Source organism: Schistocerca piceifrons, chromosome 1, assembly GCF_021461385.2.
Source record: "Schistocerca piceifrons isolate TAMUIC-IGC-003096 chromosome 1, iqSchPice1.1, whole genome shotgun sequence".
NCBI lineage: Eukaryota > Metazoa > Arthropoda > Insecta > Orthoptera > Acrididae > Schistocerca > Schistocerca piceifrons.
The window spans coordinates 576169853-576189487 of NC_060138.1; the positions used below are offsets into that span (position 1 = coordinate 576169853).

The following is a 19635-nucleotide window of genomic DNA, read 5'->3' on the forward strand; positions in this document are numbered from 1 at the left end:
TACTAGTTTTTCCATTCGTCTGTAAAGAATTCGTGTTAGTATTTTGCAGCTGTGACTTATTAAGCTGATAGTTCGGTAATTTTCACATCTGTCAACACCTGCTTTCTTTGGGATTGGAATTATTATATTCTTCTTGAAGTCTGAGGGTATTTCGCCTGTTTCATACATCTTGCTCACCAGATGGTAGAGTTTTGTCAGGACTGGCTCTCCCACGGCCGTCAGTAGTTCCAATGGAATATTGTCTACTCCGGGGGCCTTGTTTCGACTCAGGTCTTTCAGTGCTCTGTCAAACTCTTCACGCAGTATCATATCTCCCATTTCATCTTCATCTACATCCTCTTCCATTTCCATAATATTGTCCTCAAGTACATCGCCCTTGTATAGACCCTCTATATACTCCTTCCACCTTTCTGCTTTCCCTTCTTTGCTTAGAACTGGGTTTCCATCTGAGCTCTTGATATTCATACAAGTCGTTCTCTTTTCTCCAAAGGTCTCTTTAATTTTCCTGTAGGCGGTATCTATCTTACCCCTAGTGAGATAGGCCTCTACATCCTTACATTTGTCCTCTAGCCATCCCTGCTTAGCCATTTTGCACTTCCTGACGATCTCATTTTTGAGACGTTTGTATTCCTTTTTGCCTGTTTCACTTACTGCATTTTTATAATTAATCTACAGAGAGCACAAACAAATCGACACAAAATTTAAACGGTTATTAAAATACAAGATTGCCTAGTAAATGCAGTAATGCTGCTACTTGTGCACTGCTGACACACTGCTTGGCGGCAGAAGGAGACTATGCGATTTTACACTATTCAGGTACTAAAACGCAATGCTACAACTCTCAAATACTATAATACGCCCGAAATTTATGAATTAAACAATGCAAGTACCAAAAACACGCAAAGAAATTAAGAATTAAACTATGTAACAAATGAGTGAGCTAGGAGTATACGACTTTCTGCTGGCAGCTGCTTATCCAACGGCGGCAGGGAGCACACACTGTGTGTGTGTGTGTGTGTGTGTGTGTGTGTGTGTGTGTGTGTGTGTGTGTACGCAAAAGGTCAGTGAAACAAAGTAAAACATTCTTCTCCATGGTTAGAAGCATGGCAGATAGTAAAGAATTTTTCTGTTTTGTTTTTCTAGTTTTCCTATATTGGCATAATCATGGTAAACTGATCTCATTTTCCACCTGAAAATTTATGCTCTATTTTTTTATACAGGCTTACGGTGTTTGACAACCTTAAGCAAACAGCTGATAACTAATTAGCTTTCGAGTTTGATGAAAATGTATGTTTTCTTTGCTTGCTTCAATGTAGAACGCCGTCCATAAGGTGGATCCGTTGTATCATATGTATGTTGTCCCATGACAGAATGTGCTATGAATCAATGACAGACCCATTCATTACTCAGTGCTACTCAGAGACATACAGTACAATATACAATACAATAGAGCAGTACCACTAAGTTTCGCAGAACTCACTAACATGCACCTTGTCTATGGTGAAGTATATTACAATGCTCTCACTGCTGAAAGACTGTACAGCGAACAATTTCCTAACAGGCATCATCCGTCACGATGAGTGTTTATTTCTCTTGATCGACGAATGCAAAAGACTGGTTCATTGGAAAGAAGAAATGAAGGACCTCGCAACACGAGGACCACTTGCAGATCCGATTCTCAAAAGGAGGTGCTGGAATGTGTTGCAGCAGACCCCACTACAAGTACTCACCATTTTGCACATGAAATGGGAGCTGCACATACTAGCGTGTGGCAAGTACTCCACAAACAACAATTACACCTATACCACCCAAGGCGACTCAATGCAACGCTTGTGACTGACTTTGCACCAAGGTTCACACTGTGTCAGTGGTTGCTCTAAGAAGGGATTGATTGACAATTTTCCTGCAACTCATGCTGTTTTATGACGACGCCTCATTTGATCATGATGGTATTTCGAGCAGCAAGAACAGCCACGTGTGGGATGAGGAAAACCCTTACACTGTAATAGAATCACACCATAAAGTACGTTTTGCTGTGAATATTTGGGCCAGCATTGTAGGTGACAATCTCATTGGGCCAAATCTTCTATTTGGCTGTCTAAATGGCCACCTGTACTAGAGGTTCGTGCAAAGAGATCTACTTGAGTTGTAGCAGAACGTACCCTTGGCTGTTCGTGAGAGGCTGTGGATACGATACAATGGAGCACTGTCTCACTTCAGTGTCAAGTCTGCAACAATCTCAATGCTGTATTTCTTGGTTGCTGGATTGGAAGGGGAGGTTCTATTCCACAGCCTGTGAGGTCATCTGACCCGAATCCTCTTGATTATTTTCATGGGGATATCTAATGACACTTGAGTATGAGATCCCAGTGAATATGGAGATGGAATTAGTTGCCAGAATTGTAGCTGCCTGTGATGTGATTCAAAACACACCAGGGATATTTGTCAGGGAGCATCAGAATCTTGTTCACTAATGTCATGCTTCCATTGAGGTTGATGCCTATCAGTTTCAGCACATTTTGTAAGATACAGTACAAACGGTATGCTCATTGTGTCAATGATAGTAACTGCAGTTAAATGTAACTAATGTAAATTAAAAGTACACAGTAATGTGATTTTATTCCTATTAGTTCCTTAAACTGGCTTTGCCGACCCCAGTTTCCCTACATCAAATTCTCTACATCATGTTAAATTTTTGCTCACTCTTACAGAGGCACTACATAATTGTCATGAAAGTATAGATTCTGTTTGGATATCCTGACCAATGCTTATGTATAGGGCACATTTGAAGCACAGTAATTGTTTAGTTTTGGAAATATGTTCAAAGTAGTTATAATTCATACTCCTTAACAATATCAGAAATTATCTTTGGCAATACTGAATGTTAAGAAAAGTGTGGACGAGTCTAGCCACTGTTATGGAATATGTTACATGCCTAAAGGTCAACGAAACAAAGTAATATGATCTGTACTGTTGTTATTTTAAAGTGACATTTTTCCATTTTATAACTAAGAAACTTTGATACTCACAAAGTATAAGAGAGACAGTTAAGTTCATTTAGTATTGAAGCATACTCCCTCCGTAAAATTCCCATATTCGAATCCAACAGACGCAAAATTAATAAATGAAATATGATGACGAGCTTTATAGTCTTAATAATTGGTACCAACTTTCAACTATAATAATAATACTAATAATAATAATAAATAACAATAATAATAATAATAATAATAATGCCGTGTTGCTCAAAGGCCTTGTGCAAGTCTTTGGACTGAACACCACTTTGGCAACTAACCTACTCCATTGATCCTGTAGAAGAATGAAAACTTGCAGTTTAAAAGTGGAATCTGAAAAATGTCTTGCTCCTAATGAAAGCTAACCTCACTGAAAGGTGAAGGCTCAGTTAAAGGCAAACTGAAATATTTCATACCCCACCCAGAATCTGAGCCCATGACCTTCCAGTTTTCAGACACGGTCTTTACCACTAGACCAATATGCCTGACAATTATCAGAAGAATTTATGGAGCACCCCCATCCTTGTTCTTGTTTAAAAAAAGAAGGGGAGTGATAAAGAAGAAGAAGAAGAAGAAGAAGAAGAAGAAGTAGGAGCTTAAATGGTTTACATTTAGTGTGTCATACTCTTCTACTGGGCACCAACAAACAACTGTTATTTGCTGTTAAATCCTCCTGTTGCTACCTCCTTTCAATAATCAGCACACAGTGCCAAATAACAGTTTGGCATACTATGGAAAAGCTACTTAATCATTGTTTACAAGCAATGAACTGAGTAAAATAATTTAAAACCTCATTTTGGAAGTAGAAAATGTTAATGCACTCAATGTAGATTACAAAACAGGGGAACACATTTAGGTAGTACACATTTCAGACATAAAACAAAACTTGTTTACTGTCTTCACTCATCAAAATACGTAAGATTATATGTAGTTATTAAACTTACTTGTGACAGAGGATCTTCTTCACATTTCATTCTCATCATAGTATGGAAATCAGCTGCTGCTCTATCCCACAACTGTTCAGTTAAAATGTCCAAAAACTCATTTACAACACTGGGCATTTCAACAATGCTAGCTTTAAGGGCCCTAGAACACAAAACAACAGTGGTATTTAAAAATCAATTAAATAAAATGATTACTTTTCATCTAAATGCATCACAAAACATGTAAAAGTTTATATATATACATATAGTAACTTACCAAACGAGGAAGCGCTGGCAGATAGACACAATAAAAAACACACAAACACACACACAAATTTCAAGCTTCGCAACCCAAGGTTGCTTCATCAGGAAAGAGAGAAGGAGAGGGAAAGACGAAAGGATGTGGGTTTTAAGGGAGAGAGTAAGGAGTCATTCCAGTCCTGGGAGCAGAAAGACTTACCTTAGGGGGAAAAAAGGACAGGTACACACTCGCGCACACACACACACATATCCATCCGCACATATACAGACACAGGCAGATATGTCTGCCTGTGTCTGTATAGGTGCGAATGGATATGTGTGTGTGCGTGTGCGTGTACGTGTGAGCGCGAGAGAGAGTATACCTGTCCTTTTTTCCCCCCTAAGGTAAGTCTTTCTGCTCCCGGGGCTGGAATGACTCCTTACCCTCTCCCTTAAAACCCACATACTTTCGTCTTTCCTTCTCCTTCCCTCTTTCCTGATGAAGCAACCTTGGGTTGCGAAAGATTGAAACTTGTGTGTGTATTTGTGTGTTTTATATTGTATCTATCTACCAGCGCTTTCTTGTTCAGTAAGTTACAGCATCTTTGCTTTTTATATATATTTTTACCACGTGGAATGTTTCCCTTTCACTGCAAAGGTATTGATGTCTGTTGAGTAATTTTTTTTTTTCTTTTGACACACTTCTCATACTTTATATACATGTATGGCCATGTTCTAATGATTTATATTTTCCTAAGTTTTAGAAGACTTGTCAAGAAGACAGATTAATCTGTTGAAACCTGTTATGCACAATCAAATATTTCAGCTGACAACTGAATACAGTTTTGGAAAAAAAAAATTAAAGACTTTCCAACTGTCATCAAGTGACAACAGTTATTGGGGCAATTGGCAATATTGTATTCAGAATGAAGTTTCTTCCACATATATGTCATTCCAGAACAACCAATTCTGAAGAATCTGGTTATACAACAATGGTGTGCAACGGAAAGAAGTGTTCAAAGGCTTTTCTTCTTCTTCTTCTTCTTCTTCTTCTTTAATCAATGCTGCCATTCCTCCAATGTGTTAATGGTTGGTAATCAACAGGAAAATTGCAAGTGAGGATTTCCACTCAGCTGCTGATTTTCTGTTTATGCAATGATGAGACTGAAGAAAAAGCATGTCTAGGATAGTTTCAGAGTTAAGCCATCAGTCTGAGTAATATTAACTCTTTGTTTCTTTGTGATAGCCCTCTTTGGTATTTCCTACTTCTGAGTCCTCTTTGGCATTTGCTAATTCTGACTATCAAAGTTTTTATTCATTCTTGGAAAGAGACATGTAGGATCATCATGTCTGACACTGTAGCTTCCAAAGCCCTTATCACATTTTAAGGCTTTTGTCGCTGTTGCCGGTTTTTCCATATTAATAGCATTCATTTTTTTCTGGATTTGAATTCTTCTGCTTTCATGAATATTTTAATAGCACAAAAAATTCTGAATCCCTTTTCCAATTGTACTCTGTACCACTATTCAATATATGTCCTTTTTAGTTCTCCTCAGGGTTTTAGAGAATAATGAACTTCCTTTTGATGTTCATGGACTTTCTTTTCATGTCCATGAATATTATTTTCTATGTTTCCCACAGTTTTTTTTTTCTTTTTCCCATTAAAAACTGCATGGTTGGTTGAAATGATGTTATTCAAGAGACACTTGATATGAGGATTTTTTAAACTAAGATTACACCTTCACTTCTTTGTGACCAAATGTTAAAACTTTGTTTCTTAATTCATTGGCAACTTTCCCTACTACTACATCTACTGATTTCTTTATAGCTTTTTAAATATATAACCTTTCATTATTACCATCTGACTTCATAGATGTTAATTGGTTATTTTTGTTTGGTACAAAATTCAATTTTTTCTTCATGTAATAAACTGTAATTGAAAAACTGTGAATTTTTGCACTTACTTTGCTTGTTTATTTACAACATGCTCCATTACACACTATTTGTAATACTCAATGTATGTATTTTGTGTGTGTGTGTGTGTGTGTGTGTGTGTGTGTGTGTGTGTGTGTGTGTGTCTTGCTGGCCAAATATTAGTAGTGAAAATTTTTGCCATCACCAGTGTTTGGACCGCCTTACCACCAGATCAAGCACCACTGCACAAGTGTCCATTACTGACCTCAGCCGTGGAGGCAGGTAATACTGGAGTTTGCAATATTTTATTCTACAGTATTTTATTTAGTACAAGTGTATACCTGGAAGATCATAAAAAGGAAAGAAGGAAGATTAGGGTTTAACATGGAGTTATCAATGACGTGACAAATGAGAGAACTCAAATTCAGACTGTGTTAAGGATGGGAAGAAAAACAACCACACCCTTTACAAAGGAACCATCCTATCATTAGCCTTAAGCACATTATGAAAAGAACAGACATCCTAAATCTGACCTGCCACCTCCCAAAACCAGTCCAGTGTCTTAACTACCGTGCCACCTTTCTAGGTGAAAATTCACAGGATAATGATCCTACCCGATAGCTTCCATATTCATTTGACTGTTATTTGACTTGCAAGTTGCTTTGCTGGTTGTAAATATATTATTATTTGATCAAAAGTATCCAGACATACTAAAGTAATGAAGAATTCACCACTAGATGTCGCTACAGGTGGACCTGTCAATATAAAAGGAAGGGGGGATATTGTGTGGTCAGTAGAGAAGCTGTGAAAGCAGAATCAGCCAGTCAAGATAGTTTGGTGACTTTGAACATGGACTAGGCACGAGATGCCAGCTGAGTAGTAAAACCATGAGGGACATTCCAACCCTTCTGAAGTTGCCAACTCAACTGCTGGTGATGTGATTGTGAAGTGTAAATGCCAAAGAATAACCATAGCTACACCAAAATCAGGTAGACTTCACATACTGACAGACAGTGACCATGGAGTATCAGTGCGGAGGGTGGTTGTAAGAAGTCACATACAGTCAGTGGAAGGGACCACTCGTGAGTTCAAAAGTGCTACTGGCAGTTCAGCTAGCTCGACAATTGAGCATTGGGATTTAACAAGAATCTGGTACAACAGGCAAGCAGCTCTCCATAAGCCACAAGTTTCTGTAGTCAATGCTAAGTAACAGTTGAGATGGTGTGGAAAGTGAGGCCACTGAAGAGTGGATAACTGGAAATGAGTCATTTGCACTGACGAATTACACTGTAGCCTGTAGCAATACGATGGAAGAGTTTGGGATTGGCGAGCGCCTGGAGAATGTTACCTGGTGCCATGTCTAATGCCAACAATGAAGTATGAAGGAGATGGTGTTTTTCTTGGTTAGGGTGTTGTCCCCTTATTGCCTTAAGATGATGCAGAATTTGGAAGGATATGCTCACATTCTACAGCATTGTGTGTTACTTACAGTACAGTACAGTACAGAAACAGTTTGGAGATGACTGACTATATCAGCATGAAAATGACACCCTGTAATGAAGTAGTATCTTTGAAGAAATGGTAAGCAGATGATAACATTCCTGAAACAGACTGGCCTGCCCAGAATACCAACAACCTAAACCAAATGAAAGATCTTTGGGATGTGTTAGAACATTGACTTCGCTACGTGTCCCAGTTCCCAACATCACTAATTCTTTATTGTCAACCATTCCTCTAGAGACATTCAGAAAGTGTCCTCAGCAGAGTTCATGTCACTGTAAAGGTGATGGGTGGACACATCCCATATTAATGTCCACTAATATGTGTCCAGATATTTTTGATCGGATAGCGTATTTTGATTGTTTTGAAGGTTGTTCTTGTACATCATTTTCCCTGCAGAAGATATTGGTTTCTTTGAGATTACTGAAAGAGAGAAAATATTACAGGCTTAAAACATATAGCTGCGGGTATTCCTAATTGTGAGTTTTATCATATTTAGTCACTAGTTTGTGAAGAGCTCATAATGGCCTTAGATTTGGTAGTGTGTGTGTGTGTGTGTGTGTGTGTGTGTGTGTGTGTCGAGGAGGGGAAAGAGGGATAGATAGTGCATTGAACAAATTTTGGAAAAATTCTCCCAGTGTTGCAATATATTACAATGTGTCTGTACTGTCACTTTGTTCACCACACGGCTACCAGACAATTTGTGGATATCATGCTTCCATGATATAACAACCCTACAACTGAGACACTGTACACTACATCTGTAAGGGGCAATGGTAGACATGACTACAGTCCCATTTAATCCACGTTAATATTGCCATATTCCAATTTCCTAAACAGCATCATACTGGCTGAGGTATTCTCCACTTTATACCCTAGTATCAAAAAGATTCATTAGTCCAGGAAACTTTCCTTCCCTTTTCTTTGAGTTTCCTAGTTGCAGTATTTCCAACACTGATAGGTGGGACACAGTCAAAAATAATTATGTTTGTAATATTTATTGATGTTTTTTCTATTTTTTCAAGTACAGTTCCATTTACCTGACAAGAAATAAAATGACCAGCGTTGTAAAAATGGTAATGCATGTCAAAACATGACGAAAATGAAAAAATATAAATGAAACTCATACTTATCTAAATGCCCTTGATATATGTAAGCTGTATATTACTGAGGAAAAGTGAGTTCTGTAGACTATACGAACTATGACAAAGTTGGGTAATGGGAACTGGCAGTCGGCAAGAAGGCAGCTAGGAGGAGGAGGAGGAGGAGGAGGAGGTATTCAGACAGTCGTACTTTGGGTATACGCAATAGATTTGACCAACTGTCAGTGTTGAGTGGAGAGGAGCCTCTTGTAGCTGTCGGTGTAGGAAACCTCAGCAGTTAGGAGGCCTAAGTCAGCTGCAAAGTCAAACAGAAAGAAGAAGGTTATGCTGTCACGTAATTCACACAGTAGAGGTGTGGGTCAACAGTTGCAGGAAGTGCTGGGGAGTGAGTACCAGGTCAGCAGCATTGTGAAGCCTAGTGCAGGGGGAAAGATGGCCAAAAATTCGACTGAGTTTCGCCCAGACTTGTGAAGAGGGGGTGTGCGGTCCTATGGCAGCCACATATCATTCCCAACAAATCCATTTCTGAAACATGATTAGGTAACGGGCCCGGGTGTGGAATCGTTTAAAGACCAGAAGGAGAGCAGTAGTAGGGTGCCACTTGAAGCATTGAAGAACACGGCGGTGGTCTTTTATGGCTGCAGCAATTTCTGGAGTCCACCAAGGAGGAATGGCAAGGAGGAATGGCTGAAACAGCTGCGGAAAGAATGGTGGCAGTCAGAGTCTGTGTAGACTCATCAATACTACTGAGTGGTAGTACAGGAGGGATGGTAGCAGAGGAGAAAGCACCCCAATCAGCTTTAGAGAAGGCGCACCTGGGAGGGTGACGGAACGAGATATACCGAAGGAAGGACAAAACAATCGGGTAATGACCACTGTCACATAAGTCATCATGGACACCCCACTGAATGGAGGGAAGAAGGCCAGAACTGCAGATGGAGAGGTCAATGGCAGAGAAAATGCCTTGTGCCACACTAAAGTGTGTGGGAGCACCAGTGTTTAGGAGACAGAGGTCTAACCCTGCCAGAACAGCTTCAACTGTCCTGTCCAGGGCAGTAGTTGTGTGACTACCTCAGAGAGGGTTGGGGGCATTAAAGTCCCCTAGTAGCACGAAGGGAGAAGGGAGTTGTTGAAGAAGAGTGGTTAGGGCAAGGGATGTAGGCGGCCTGTCAGGCGAGAGGTAGAGATTACAGATTGTGATTGGAGTGGCCAGATGGACCCTGACAGCAATTGCTTCCAGAGTGGTATGGAGGGGAACCCATTTACTAACAATGTCCTCGTGGACCAAGGTGCAAACACCACCAGAAGCCAGAAGACTGCAAGAGGCCAATTCGGTTTCAACAGAAAGTGTGGAACCCACAAAGGATGGGTGAGTAAGAATTGACAAAATGGGTCTCCTGGAGAGCAATGCAAGCAGCAGAGTAGTAGGAAAGAAGGAGTTGCAACTCCAGGAGGTGATGCAAATAACCATTACAATTCCACTGGAGGATTCTCAAGCTGGAGTCCAAATGGGAAGCGAACAGACCGGAGCTGGTCATGCGGCCAAATCACGTCACAGATAAGGATGGGGTAATGTCCATATAGATGGGGTCAGACTCTGTTGGTTCATTGGCTATTGGCTGAAGGAGGGGAAGGCGGCACTACAGGGGGTACCGGAGGAGCCTTGCCCTTGTTCTTGGCAGACTGAAGCGAGGTCGGGCACGAAATTACACCTGGTAATCCTGGCGCCCACTGGCCACGGATCATGTGGTCGATGTAGAGCTGCAGATGGTCTTTCAGGGGGGTGCCAGGAAGAGGAAGGAGTCCCAGTACCAGCGGCTGCTGAAGAAGGGCAGCGCTCCTCCAGTGGTGGCGACGGGAGAGGGGGGGGGGGGGGGGGGGGGGACACGATGTTGAAACCTTTGTCACTTCATGTGCAAGAAAAAGGAAGTTGGTAGATTTCCTGAATTCATATGATGTGGCGCAGACTGTGTTTTTTCCAACTAGGGTGCAGGGGAACAGTACCACAGCCATGACAATATTTTTATTCATTGTTCATTACTAGACGGGCATTCTGTTAGTAAAAGGGCGAATGGCCTTTCAGAACATGATGCACAAATTTTAACACTAAAAGGCTTTTGTACTCAAACAAATGTCACATATAATTACAAATTATGTAGGAAAGCTAAACCTTCGGTAATAGAGAATTTTTTAAAGCTCGTCAAGGAACAGAAGTGGCAGGATGTTTATAGTGCTGATAACATAGATGACAAATATAATGCTTCCCTTAACATATCTCTCATGTTCTTCGAGAGTTGCTTTTCATTAGAACGTTCTAAACCGGGTACTAGCAGTACAAGGCACCCTGGGTGGTGGACTAGTGGGATAAGGGTATCACGTAGAACAAAGCAGGAATTATATCAAAATGTTGGAAGTAGTCACAATCAAGCTACAGTAGCCCATTACAAACAGAATTGTAAAATGCTTAAAAATGTTATTCGGAAGGCAAAGAGTATGTGGTGATGTTACGGTTTGTCTGAACAGGGTAGTGAAAGGAGGTCAGAACTACTGCACAGTGAAGTTACTGATGGGTTACAAAACAGAAAAGGACTGCAAGAAAGAGGTGATCAGGCCTGAGTTGTACTTAAGGCTGGTAGAGGCACTGCTTGTACCTCTAACTTCAATAAAGTGATAATAGTAGGCAGTTGTTTCACAAAGGGAAAGCTCACAACAGCAAAAAGGTTAAAGCTAGATGGAATTGGATTACTAATAAATGGGACACGATGGAAATAGTGGGACCTACTTTCTGTCTACCTGCCACAATTTTGGGAATAACACATCTGAGTACCACACAGCCTCAACTGTATTAACCAGAGGGAGCTACAGAAGTGTTATCAGTTGTGAATCTGACTCCATTGAATCATACTTTAGCACCCTTGTTAATTCAATCCATAGACAAACTCAATGAGCTGAAGGGATGAAACTTTAACTAAGTTAAACTAGAAAGGTGATCTAAATGATTAGTGGAAAATCTCATATAAGATGTGAAACAAATACTAACAAAGAGATAGAGGGGCTGGCCTGTACTTACCTCAGCTCAGTACAGCCGATAGATACACATAACACAGAACTGAAAATTTACATTCCTAGTTTTTGGAACTTTGTTCCTTCATCAGGGAGGAGAGAGGGGAAAAAAGGGAAGAAGAGAGAGTGGATTCAGTTATTCACAACCCAGGTTATGAAGCAACAGGGAAAGATAAACAGGGAGGGTAGCAAGGATGGAGGCATGGTTGTCAGAGGGAAGCCAAAGATATTCTACTGTAAGTACTGTGCCAGCTTCAAACCAAAGAGGATGCATACAGAAGTAAAGAGGTATATAGTATAAAGATAAACACAACTATGTAGGATGAAAAGATGTGTGAATGGCTAAAGAGGAAAGGGAAAGAGGAGAAGACTGAAGAGTGAATGGGAGTGAGGTTGTTTAACGTAGGTTCAGTCCAGAGGGATGGCGGGATGAAAGGATGTGTTGGAGTGCAAGTTCCCATCTCCGCAGTTCAGAGGGACTGGTGTTGGGTGGGAGAAGCCAAATGGCACATACGGTGTAGCAGGTTCCTAGGTCCCTAGAATTATGCTGGAGGGCATGCTCCGCTACTGGGTATTGGGCATCTCCTAGGCGGACAGTTCGTCTGTGTCCATTCATGCGCTCAGCCAGTTTGGTTGTTGTCATGCCGATGTAAAAGGCTGTGCAGTGCAGGCATGTCAGTTGATAAATGACGTGTGTAGTTTCACACGTAGCCCTGCCTTGAATTGTGTATGTTTTACCAGTAGCGGGGCTGGAGTAGGTGGTTGTGGGGGGATGCATGGGGCAGGTTTTGCAGCGAGGTCGGTTACAGGGGTAGGAACCGCTGGGTAGAGAAGGTAGTCTGGGAATATTGTAGGGTTTAACAAGGATGTTACGGAGGTTAGGGGGGCGACGAAAAGCAACTCTGGGTGGTGTGGGGAGAATTTTGTCAAGGGATGATCTCATTTCAGGGGTTGACTTGAGAAAGTCATATCCCTGGCGGAGTAATTTGTTGATGTTTTCGAGGCCAGGATAATATTGGGTGACAAGGGGGATGCTTCTGTGTGGTCTGGGGGTAGGAACATTGTTGTTGGACGGGGAGGAATGTATTGCTCGGGAAATCTGTTTGTGGACTAGGTCTGCAGGATAGTTGCGGGAGAGGAAAGCACTGGTGAGGTCATTGGTGTAGTTGTTGAGGGATTCGTCACTGGAGCAGATACGTTTGCCATGAATACCTAGGCTGTAGGGAAGGGAGTGTTTGATGTGGAAATGATGGCAGCTATCAAAGTGAAGGTACTGTTGTTTGTTTGTGGGTTTGATATGGACAGAGGTGTGGATGTGAGCTTCAACAAGATGAAGGTCAACATCCAGGAAGGTGGCTTGGGTTTTGGAGAAGGACCAGGTGAAATTCAGATTCGAAAAGGAGTTGAGGTTATGGAGGAAATTAAGGAGTGTTTCTTCACCATGAGTCCAGAGCACAAAGATGTCATCTATAAAACTATACCAGGCCAGGGGAAGCAGCTGTTGGGTCTTCAGGAAAGCCTCCTCCATGCGGCCCACGAAGAGGTTGGCATAGGAGGGAGCCATCCTGGTTCCCATGGCCGTTCCCCTGATTTGTTTGTAGGTCTGGCCTTCAAAAGTGAAGTAATTATGGGTGAGGATGAAGTTGGTAAGTGTGATAAGGAACGAGGTTTTTGGAAGATCTTCGGGTGGGCGTTGGGAAAGGTAGCGCTCAAGGGCAGAGAGACCATGGGTATGTGGGATGTTTGTGTAAAGGGATGTAGCATCTATGGTGACAAGAAGGGTTTCAGGTGGGAGAGGATTGGGAATGAATTTCAGGCGTTCTAGGAAGTGGTTTGTGTCTTTGATGTAGGATGGGAGTCTGCGGGTGATAGGTTGTAGGTGCTGGTCTACCAGAGCTGAGATACGTTCGGTTGGGGATTTGAATCCTGCTACAATGGGACGGCCAGGATGGTTCTCTTTGTGGATTTTGGGTAATAGGTAGAAGGTAGGGGTACGTGGCTCAGGTGAAGTGAGTAAGTCTATGGAAGCCGTTGTGAGGCCTTGTGAGGGACCTTGGATTTTTAGGATTTTTTGCAGCTCAGTCTGGATGGAGAGAATGGGATCTTGGGTAACAGCTTTGTAGGTTGAGGTGTCAGAGAGTTGACGCAGTCCTTCTGCCACATACTCCACACGGTCAAGTACGACAGTTGTGGAGCCTTTATCCGCCGGGAGGATGACAATAGAGCGGTCTATTTTCAGCTCCTTAATGGAGCTCTGTAACATCCTTGTTAAACCCTACAATATTCCCAGACTACCTTCTCTACCCAGCGGTTCCTACCCCTGTAACTGACCCCGCTGCAAAAGCTGCCCCATGCATCCCCCCACAACCACCTACTCCAGCCCCGCTACTGGTAAAACATACACAATTCAAGGCAGGGCTACGTGTGAAACTACATATGTCATTTATCAACTGACATGCCTGCACTGCACAGCCTTTTACATCGGCATGACAACAACCAAACTGGCTGAGCGCATGAACGGACACAGACGAACTGTCCGCCTAGGAGATGCCCAATACCCAGTAGCGGAGCATGCCCTCCAGCATAATTCTAGGGACCTAGGAACCTGCTACACCGTATGTGCCATTTGGCTTCTCCCACCCAACACCAGTCCCTCGAAACTGCGGAGATGGGAACTTGCACTCCAACACATCCTTTCATCCCGCCATCCCCCTGGACTGAACCTACGTTAAACAACCTCACTCCCATTCACTCTTCAGTCTTCTCCTCTTTCCCTTTCCTCTTTAGCCATTCACGCATATTTTCATCCTACATAGTTGTGTTTATCTTTATACTATATACCTCTTTACTTCTGTATGCATCCTCTTTGGTTTGAAGCTGGCACAGTACTTACAGTAGAATATCTTTGGCTTCCCTCTGACAACCATGCCTCCATCCTTGCTACCCTCCCTGTTTATCTTTCCCTGTTGCTTCATAACCTGGGTTGTGAGTAACTGAATCCACTTTCCCTTCTTCCCTTTTTTCCCCTATCTCCTCCCTGATGAAGGAACAAAGTTCCGAAAGCTAGGAATGTAAATTTTCAGTTCTGTTTTATGTGTATCTATCGGCTGTACTGAGCTGAGGTAAGTACTGGCCAGCCCCTCTATCTGTTTGTTAGTATTTGTTAAACTAGAAAGGAACTGACAGAACTTGAACAAGCAGTGCATAAGAGAACATAGTGACAAAAGTAATCTTGAGCAAGAAGTGGACCAGAGCCAACTCTATCAGCTGCCATTAAATTTGTCACTCTAGTTTTGCATAAGGATAATCTAGCTTAAGCTGATCCTTGGGACCAGGTCTTATTAAAGTGGAGGGCAATTTAGTGCACCAACCATATCTGATCAAAAATGCACCGAGCAGGAAGTAGATTGCAGCAATGCCAGCAGCTGGCGAGTGCAGATGTTGTGCTTTATAAAATATATCATCGTTGTTACAACATTGCGAGGCAAGACAGCCCAGCGAGATGTGGAAACAGTTTACACAGCAGTACCTAAGCAGAAGGCAAAACCACAGTTCGGTTCTGTGACAGGCCAGTTCGCCTTGAAACCATGAAAGCTGGATCCGCCATCACACTGGACCAGCACCGGCCCTGGGAAGCAGTCTGCCAGCCATCTACGCAGGGTAGTGGGTCACTGCTGTTATGTCACCTGCTTGCCACCTGCTGGACAGTGCTGGGGCAGGAGTCACACCACCACACTCACAGCCGTAGTTGGCTGAGGCCACCTGGACCAAAGTGGCCCCTGAGAGAGGCAGCTGCGTCACAAGCTGCTGCTCAGCCAATGTTGCACTTTGTCAGCATTACTAGGGGGCAACACACAGGAGGCTGCTGGACGCCTCGGCCACAAAGCTGCTTCCTCTATCAAACCATGGCAGGGAGCCATAATAAAGCAACTTAGGAACTTCTGATTGTTTGAATGGTATCGTACGACATCCCCCTGCATCCTCAATCCACCAGCCACCAGATTTTGTACCACTTACAAGTAGCTGGTCAGAAATATCTGCCTGTCCTGCACAGAATAATAATCTGGGCAGCCTTTTGTAATACAATGATGGCTCTCTCTCTCTGCTATCTCTCTCTCACACACATACTACTCCCAGTAGAAAAGCTCTCCCTTCATAATCTGCCATGAATAATCGTCATATCAGATAATAAATAGCAAAAGATGCATGTTTATGTAACTTTGTCATACCAACTGCATGAGCTAAAGTCATGGATGGAAACGTGTTTCCATTATATAGCAAAATTCCTTTCAGCCTAGTTTTCGAGGAGCCAATGAACACACACCCATCTTCAGCTTTCAGATCAACACACAGTGACTCTATCAAAGAATCAACATTGTTGTAGAAAAATAGGTTCTCCTGTTTAAAAGATAAATGCTCAAATTACTTTTGGTATTCACAAAAAGAACTTACTTTCGTGCAATCCTGCAGGAGGTATCAGCTTTCCAGCCTAGCAAATAATTCTGCTTTACTTTTAGGTAACCCAAGATAACAAACCAGATCATTTAAATCCCCCTGTGTTAGAAAGTGAGGTGCATTGGTAATAATTCCTTCCACAAAATCTGGAGCATTCTGTTTTAATTCAGTCATCCAAACTTTCAAAATCTTCAGTCACATTTTTGGTCATCTGCAGGAAATGATCCATGGAGCATTGATCGAATTGCTGTATAATTAACAGTATGTTTGGACTTTGAATTAATTGCAAATATATTTGACAAGCAGAAGTAGCAGTCTGTTAAAAGTTCTGCCACATTATAGAAACTGCAAAAGGCATATGTCAAGATCCTTTTAACTGGCCAGTTAATAATGTTACTCATTTGGTGAAACATGTTTCTGGAGTAGAAAACTTAATCTAGTCTATTTTATTGTCAAAATAACATGTGTAAGCTCTTTCAATTTGGGGAGACAAATTTTGCCTCTGTGCTTTTAAAGTGAAATCGACACAAACACAACAAGTATTGTTTTTATCATTTACACTTTTTTTGAGACATGTTCCTCACTCTAAAACGCAATGCTTAAGAAAGCACACTATTATGCAACACTACATTTGTCAGTTCACAGCTGAAGAACACACAAGATTAGCTTCTTTCTTTAAATAAAGCTTTTACGGCTCTGGCAACCAAAAAGGACACTTTCTTTCTTTACCAAGTCTTCTTCCTTATCTGTTGTTGCTGCAAATCTTCTCCTGTGTGGGAAATCCATCTGTGAACATTGTTGGCTTTGCTGAAGTCACAGACAATAATCACCCAAAATAAATATGTCAATTGATGACTGAGCTAAATAAAATCATATTATTTTACTAACTGTGGTTAGCGCTCTATACTAATAAACATGATAACAGTTCTTTTTTATATATTACAAAAAGCTGGTGGCTGATAGAACACTTCTGACTTCATTTTCAGATTTGGCAGATGAAAATAAATATGAATCAACTGAAATTATTTATTTATCATGTCCATTGTTGACCAGCGTAATTAAACTCATCACATGATTTTATTTATTTATTTATGAGCAATTTTTTGCACTGTATTTCACCTATCTGCTGCTCAATGCCAAGTTACTCAACAAAATCCCAGCTAACGCCCAAGTCGCGGCCCTATGTGGCTGCTTAGTAGATGTCACCTCAGTCAAACCAACCAAATTCTCATTGATGCCAATATACCTACCTGACATCACAGTCATGTTCCATACTAAACTACAAGCAAGGAAGAAAGCTTAATTTAATATAAACATAAAAAAATCATTAACAATGGGGCATTGGCATTGCTGATGAGGGCAGAGAAGAAAAGTGGTTGCAGCCTTGTAGAAATAAGAATCCTGCCATTTGTACTTGTGGCTGTGGGAAATTAATCTGGATGATCAAAGATTTTAGATCCACTCCTCCCTAAGATAAGTCCATTTTCTTCACCACTGCTCCACATCAATTAGTACACTTGAATTCTTCATTCTCCTGATTAAGATTCTACAAAGGAACATGTGTTGAGTGTGTAAAGGTGGGCTACTTATCAAACTGTATACAAAGAATCTTCAGTGTCATAAGTGACTATTATGATGCACTACTCATTTTATCGAGAGAAAAATAATTCCATAAATCTCTGCACTACAGGTTTCTTTGTAAAGCAGAAACCAGTTTGACTACATACACAGTTCAGTCAGAATATCTACATCAGACCCAAAAACTTTAAAAAATTATGTTATGATCAATGTAATACATTTTCTCTTGCTACAGTTACACAATACCTATGGCTGTATGTTGGAAATCCACAAAGTTTGGCAAGTTCATGTCGAGCCTTCAACATTTCTTCCAGTAAATATTCTTGGTGTCCATCTGGATAAAGAAATATCCGGTATGCTGCCTCACGTGCAGCTGCATTTGGAGAGTCAGCATAAAGACCAGTCACTAGCACCTGGTCACCATCAATAGTGAATCTGAAGATGAACAAGACACCAAAAAAATTAGACAGTACACAATATAAATGTGTTGCACTGATTTACCTGCATTCACTGCCTGTTGCCACATATCAATCTGACAAGAACATTTCTTCCTATTTCTATCATAATAATTATTCTCTGCTGTACACAAATAAAATACATGTTTCTACTGACACAATATAAACACAAAGAAGTTACTCACAAATGTCTGATGTTCTTTGGCAGAACTTCTTTCGGAATAGCACGAGGGCTTACAGCACCGGCCATAAATCTCTGGCCAAGTTGCAGAATATAGTCATTGAGCTCCACAACACGACAACGGTCACTTTCTGGAAGGTGTATACCACACTGCTCAAAGTCAAAGAGGAACAGTTGTGCTACATGTTCATCCACTGGTGTAGTTTCAAATTTATCCTTGTTTTCTGCAACATTTCTTAGAGCTGAATACAATTCTCGGTGGGTGTTTAACCTAATAAATAAACAAGTTACAGTTACGTTTTACATACCCAAGTAAACAAAAAAAATTATATTATTATCCTTGAAGTAAAAATAATGGAATGAACATGAAAAATGACATTTCACAACATGTTTTTTTTTGGAAAGAAAACAATTCTCAAAATGAATTGGACATTTATCACTGTGTCCTTTACAAGTAGTGCGACTAATGCAGAAAATGTTAATCACTTCATCTCAATCCTAGTAGACATGACCACATTTACAGTGAACTCTGTTACATTATTTACTAATATACTCAAGGTTATAATTCTAGGTAAGTACACTTCTAAATTTTTTGTACCATTTGAACACACAGAAAATGATTCATTTCAGTCAGCCTAAGTAACTTCACACAACAGAAAAATGAATGTCATTACAACTTGATTCACTATTCTCTTTAGTACCACACCACAGGCTGTTTATGAACACTAGTGGAGACTGCACTGAACAACTTACAAGATGCATCTTAAAAACATCATGTTAGAGGGGGACACTGGCGTAAGGGACCAGAGACAATGACTGAATGCATCGCGCTATGGACTGAGCATAAAATACTGATACGTACACATTCAATTCAATGCAATGCACTCCAAGTCAATTCAATTCTTTGTGATAAATTTTAGACCCATTACCTGGAAACTCCCAGCAGGTTGTACACGCTCAATAAACACTATACACAGTGCTTTGTATTACATATATATGCAGTTTAAAAAGTCAGAGGGACAACATTTTAAACATCTGCTTTACTTTTTCATGATTGTTTGGTGTCAGAATTTTGTTCTGAAAAATGAAACCTTTATTTAACAGAAACATATATATCCTGTTCTCTTCTTACAACATATGTTGATGCTTTGACCAGAAATATAATACAGTGTCATAAGCCAAAGTATGTAGGCCCTCCATGCACCATCT

The 19635-nt window shown here is 41.0% G+C and overlaps 1 protein-coding gene across 4 annotated transcripts in view; it reads right to left on the bottom strand.

The window, feature by feature from the left end:
• Nucleotides 1-19635, bottom strand: part of LOC124801987 (mitochondrial intermediate peptidase) — a 130407-nt gene that overhangs the window by 51533 nt on the left and 59239 nt on the right. For all 4 annotated transcript variants that reach the window (XM_047263116.1, XM_047263113.1, XM_047263114.1 and 1 more), the window contains exons 4-6: nt 18431-18697; nt 18037-18225; nt 3959-4100 (exon numbers count right to left, since the gene is read on the bottom strand). In XM_047263116.1, the coding sequence (XP_047119072.1) occupies nt 3959-4100; nt 18037-18225; nt 18431-18697 (598 nt within the window). The remainder of the gene's footprint in view (nt 1-3958; nt 4101-18036; nt 18226-18430; nt 18698-19635) is intronic.